The 5,920-nt window shown below is 41.8% G+C and overlaps 1 protein-coding gene across 1 annotated transcript; it reads left to right on the forward strand.

Moving 5' to 3' along the window:
* Nucleotides 1–686: 686 nt before the first annotated feature.
* On the forward strand, nucleotides 687–5,040 carry LOC141145549 (E3 ubiquitin/ISG15 ligase TRIM25-like). The gene has a single exon (XM_073632319.1). The coding sequence runs from the start codon at nucleotides 703–705 to the stop codon at nucleotides 2,293–2,295; it is 1,593 nt and encodes a 530-aa protein (XP_073488420.1). The 5' UTR covers nucleotides 687–702; the 3' UTR covers nucleotides 2,296–5,040.
* Nucleotides 5,041–5,920: the final 880 nt, after the last annotated feature.

Raw genomic sequence — 5,920 nt, forward strand, 5'->3', positions numbered from 1 at the left:
TTCCAAAGGCCTTTTATAGACAATTACACAAACAATAGCATCAGCACAACCCCCCCACACAGGGCAAGGGTAAACAACAACAGGAGTCACCTGGGCTACGAACACAAGCTTCAACACCATGGCAATATAGTTACAAGAAAACAAAAGCAGCTACAATTGAGTTCAACAGCCAAAAAGTTACATTTAAAAACAGATTTACATGTAGGCATCATATTAAGTGAGAACTCTAAATTAAATCCCTGACCTTATCATCATACAAAAGAAAATCTTGTGTGCTCTGTGATTTATTCAGAAACTTGAAGTCTTAATGGCTCACACGATCGTGTTATAGCTAATTTTACAAATCATGAGCTGAGGCTGCTGTTTTTTCAGCTCCCTACACATCCTGAAAGGGGCAGATCTTTGACAATGAATTGAATCAGATTCACTTTCATGATTCGATTCATTCAAACTCTGTAGTGAGTTGATTCACTGATTTGATTCAGTGATTCAGTAGCCAAGCCTAGTTTCAATAGAGGGTGAAAATACTATTCACATGTAGGGACATATACCTTCAATATAAATATTTATTTGTCCTCCAACTTCCTCAAGATAAAAGCTGCAAGACCAGCTCAGCCCCACCCTGTGCCGAGAAATGTGAGATGACTTTGGATTTTCAGTCTCAGAGACTTTCACTTTCATTTCTCTCTTCTGCTGTCAGCGATGGCATCTGCTGATGTGAGACAAGAGCTGGACTGTTCCATCTGTCTGAACATTTATACAGATCCTGTAAACCTGAGATGTGGACACAACTTCTGCCGGGTCTGTATTGATGGTGTGTTGGATACACAGGAGGGGTCTGGAGGTTATTCCTGTCCTCAGTGCAGAGAAGAGTTCCAGGATCGGCCTGTACTGCAGAGGAACATAACACTACGTAACATAGTGGAGGCTTTCCGATCTTCCCAGCTGGAAGAAGGGAAGACTGGAATCTTCTGTACTTACTGTATTCACTCTCCTGTACCTGCTGTTAAATCCTGTCTGCATTGTGAAGCTTCTCTGTGTGATAATCACCTGAGAGTCCACAGCAAAGCACCAGAACATGTCCTAACTGATCCCACCACTTCCATGGAGAACAGAAAATGCTCCATTCATAAGAAGATCCTGGAATATTACTGCACTGAGGACTCTGCCCTTATCTGTGTGACCTGCAGTTTGGCCGGAGAACACCGGGGACACAAGGTGGAGACTCTGGATGAGGCCTCCGAGAAGAAGAAACAGAAACTGAGAAATGTTCTGCAGAAACTGATGACAGAGAGAGAGGAGACGGAGAAAAGAGTCCAGAGTCTGCAGGATCGCAGGAGAAAAGTACAAGAAAAATCAGCTGATCTAACAGAGAGAGTCACTGCCCTGTTCATAGAGCTCAGGAGACATCTGGAGGACCTGGAGAATAGAGTCCTGAGGAACATCTCCAGCCAGGAAGAGTGGATCTCATTGTCTGATCTGATCCATCAGCTGGAAATAAAGAAGGAGGATCTGTCCAGGAAGATGGAGGACATTGAGGAGCTGTGTAACATGACTGACCCACTGACTGTCCTACAGGAATCAGACACAGGGGACTTGTGTGATACTGAGGAGGGAGATGATGAGGACAGAGAGAGACATGATAGACTCCTCCATGATGGAGGGGATCTGGATGTGTCTGGAATCTCACACACATTACACACAGGGTTATCTGATATGATAAAAGAGGTAAATGTATTCTTCAATATACAGGAAGCTTCAGACATATTACTGGATGTGAACACAGCTCATAATAATCTACAGATATCAGATGACATGAAAACTGTATCCAGGTCAGATATAAAGCAGAATCGTCCAGAAACACCGGAGAGATTTCAGTTATGGTTCCAGGTATTAAGCAGTCAGAGATTTTCCTCGGGGCGACATTACTGGGAAGTGGATGTCAGTGAGTCAGAACAATACATAGTCGGGATGTGTTATCCCAGTATAGGGAGGAGAGGATGGCAGTCAGGGATTGGATATAATAACAAGTCCTGGGGTTTGCACAGGTATAGCGGTGAGTGTTTTCTAAGACATGACAATAAAGAGATCAGAATATCTCCCAATCTCTCCAGTAACAGAGTCAGGATCTATGTGGATTATGAGGCCGGGCAGCTGTCCTTTTATGATCTGTGTGACCCGATCCGACACCTCCACACCTTCACCACCACCTTCACTGAGCCCCTCCATGCCGGGTTATTTGTATGGAAAGGTTCTATAACAATATCTGGGGGTGAAAGGCGACGTGAGAAATAATAATACAACAGAAAATCTGCCCAAACCTGCTGACATCACAGAAATCTGAATCTGATTATTTGTAACTAATGGAATAATGCAGAAGATTCATATTCCATATGTCATAAATCTAAAGGTTCCCAACACAACCAATCACAGCATTGAGAAATCTTAGCACAGGAAAGTGTGATTTATTCTCTTATAGTGACAATAATAAGATTTGGGGTTTTCAGGGGTTCATTAAGGGCCAGTTCACACCACATGCATTACAGTGCGTTTTTTTTCTGCATCAAAAACGCATAGAGAGTAGGTTATATGGTTTTCAATGGCATAGTTCACACTAGTGCTTGCAGTTCCAGTTCCATAAAAAAAAAAAAACGTGCTGCATTTCTCCTGCACTGGACTGTACTGGAACGCTGTAAAAAGCATAAAAACCTCACAGCAACGCACCAAAAATGCACTGGAACACCCATGTTCTTATTTAAGGTTAAGGAAAAAAAAGGGGGGGGATGCACTGGAATGCATCAAAAACACGCATGAAAAAAAAGCATCTGGAGAGCATCCGGACTGCGTTTCTATGGTGTGAACTGGCCCTTATAGTGACAATAATAAGATTTGGGGTTTTCAGGGGTTCATTAAGGGCCAGTTCACACCACATGCAGTCCAGTGCGTTTTTTTCTGCATCAAAAACGCATAGAAAGTAGGTTATATGGTTTTCAATGGCATCGTTCACACCAGTGCTTGCAGTTCCAATGCGTTTCAGTTCCAGAAAAAGAAGTAGAACATGCTGCATTTTTCCTGCACTGGACTGTACTTGAGCGCTGTAAAAAGCATAAAAAACTCACTGGAACGCACCTAAACGCACCAAAATTGCACTGCAACACCCATGTTCTTATTTAAGGTTAAGAAAAAAAAGGGGGGGGAATGCACTGGACTGCATCAAAAACGAATCAAAAACGTGCATTAAAAAAGCATCTGGAGCGCATCCGGACTGCGTTTCTATGGTGTAAACTGGCCCAGATGCATTCCAGGTGCTTTTCTGCATGCACATTTTTGATGCATTCCAGTGCGTTTTTGGTGCGTTTTTGATGCAGTCCAGTGCTTTTTTTCCCTTATTTTTTCTTAACCATAAATAAGGACAAGTGTGTTGCAATGCATTTTTGGTGCGTTCCCGTGCGTTTTTGATGCGTTTTACAGCGTTCCAGTACAGTCCAGTGCAGGAAAAATGCAGCATGTTCTACTTTTTTTCTGGAACTGGAACGCACTGGAACTGCAAGCACTGGTGTGATCTATGCCATTGAAAACCATATAACCTACTTTCCATGCGTTTTTGATGCAGAAAAAAACACACTGGACTGCATGTGGTGTGAACCGGCTCTAAGTGTTAGTGGTCAGGATAAGATTATTATCATTGATTATAATTTGAATGATTATTCGAAATTGTCAGAAAATGTAATGTACACTATTGCAGCTTGCCAATACTTAGATGTGGTGACTGCATTGGTTTTCTTTTTTTCAGATGTTTTTTTTCTATTTTTACCTAGAGATCCTGCCAGTAACACACTTCCTGTCCTAGGATGACACCACTCACTCATGGTACTGTACACTGTAGATTTTTAGATACTGTCGTTTTTTGGCGCCGTTCCACGAGCGTACGCAGTTTTAAAGCGTGACATGTTGGGTATCTATTTACTCAGCATAACATCATCTTTTATAATTCACCATATGGGTAATATATTGTGTTTTAAAATCGTGTGTGTAATAAAATTCATTACGTTTTTTTTTTTTTTTCTCAAAAAAATGTGCATTTAAAAAGACGCTGTGCAAATATAAAAATATGCAACACCCACCATTTTATTCTCTAGGGCCTCTGCTTTAAACTATCTATAATGTTTGGGGGCTCTGGGCAGTTTTCTAGCAAAACAATGCTGATTTTTACATATAGGAGAGGAATGTCAGAATTGGCCCAGACTGGAAATGGTTAATATCAGACTGCAGAGTGCACAGGACAGCACTGGATTTCTGGCAGGATTCACAGAGTGATTTGTACACTGATTGAAAAGCTATAACAATATTCTTTCACATGTATATTTAACAGATCAAAATGAAGGAAATAAGTGAAGTTAATTGTTATCTTCATTGTAGTTTATTGTTGCTGTCAGACAGAAGTGTACAAAGCTGTAAAGCTCTAATTGGCTCAGAGTGCTGCCCCTCCCCTCCCCCCATGCTGCTGTGTAGGTGATTACAGGAAGTGATATCAGGACCAATTCAGATATATACAACAGTTCTATGTAGACAAAAAATAAGCTTTTTAATGAATACATAATTGCATTAAAGTAGAACTGAAAGCAAAACTTTTTTTTTTTCATTTTGGATAGATCAAGGGAGGGTTATAACCCCCATCAGATTTTTTTTTTCTGCCATCTGTGTCCCATTGTTGAGATTTCCCTTCACTTCCTGTCCCATAGCCAAACAGGAAGTGAGAGGAAATCCCTGTAAATCAAGGCAATTTCTTGGGACCCCCCAGGTCACAACGATTTTTTTAGTAAAATACGTGCATCTCACCCCTGATGACTGGCAGGAAACCAAGAAACGCGTCGGGTTATAAACTAAGGGTGCCGAGCTAAGCCTATTCTTATCTTGAATTCAATGAACTTTTCTCTGATTTTGTATTCTTATCATGTGATTTATGTAAAATTTGGATTGTCATATATTTTTTGACTCTCGTATTTTTCTGCAAGAATTGTATCAGTTGATGTCCCTTGATTTGTCTGCATAAAATTGTGATTATTAATACAAATATTTCATCTTTTATGATTATGCCTGTATTCTATTTATTCTACTTGTGTAGGCCTAAAACAATCATGGACAAGCCGGACGGGTTAACGACATCAAACTAAATCCAAATGAATATAATTGAATGTATATTTATCACCTACAATGACATGCTTCATATAAAGTCCCATCTCTGTTCTCCAATTTTCTGTAATATAACCAGGGATGGAAGCATGCCATTGATACATGAAGGTAGTGACAGGCCATGTTTTCTTCACCACTAGACATCCGCGCTATGGCCGAATGATGGCCACAGCGCGGACCTGCATTCCCGGGAGGCCGTCATATGACAGCCTCCCCTGTGCACGCTCCCTGCGCGCGCCCTGCAGGGCGTGCGCCAGGCACGCTGTGATCACGAGTCACTGAGACTCGGCTGATCACCGATCCGAGTAAGGGGCCGGTCCCGGCCCCTTACCATGTGATCAGCTGTCAGCCAATGACAGCTGATCACATGATGTAAACAATAGTTCGGTAATCGGCTTTTTTTTTTACTCGCGCTGACAGCGCGAGTAGAGAAAAAAGCCGATCACCGGCTCAGGTGTCAGGGACATCGGTCCCGAAGTTGAAGCACAACATCTGCCTCATCAGTGCCACCTAGAAGTGCCACCTAACAGTGCCCACAAGTGCCACCTATCAATGCCAACAAGTGCCACCTATCAATGCCCACAAGTGCCACCTACCAATGCCCACCTGTATTGCCAATCAGTGCCACCCATCAGTGCCCATCACTGCCGCCTCATCAGCGTACATCAATGAAGGAGAAAAATTACCCGTTTAAAATTTTTTATAACAAAATATAAAAAAAAAAAAA

This window comes from Aquarana catesbeiana, linkage group LG05 (assembly GCF_042186555.1).
Source record: "Aquarana catesbeiana isolate 2022-GZ linkage group LG05, ASM4218655v1, whole genome shotgun sequence".
Classification (NCBI taxonomy): domain Eukaryota; kingdom Metazoa; phylum Chordata; class Amphibia; order Anura; family Ranidae; genus Aquarana; species Aquarana catesbeiana.

Excerpts from the sequence above, each read along its gene's own strand:
- LOC141145549 (XM_073632319.1), top strand. The coding sequence starts at position 703 with ATGGCATCTGCTGATGTGAGACAAGAGCTGGACTGTTCCATCTGTCTG.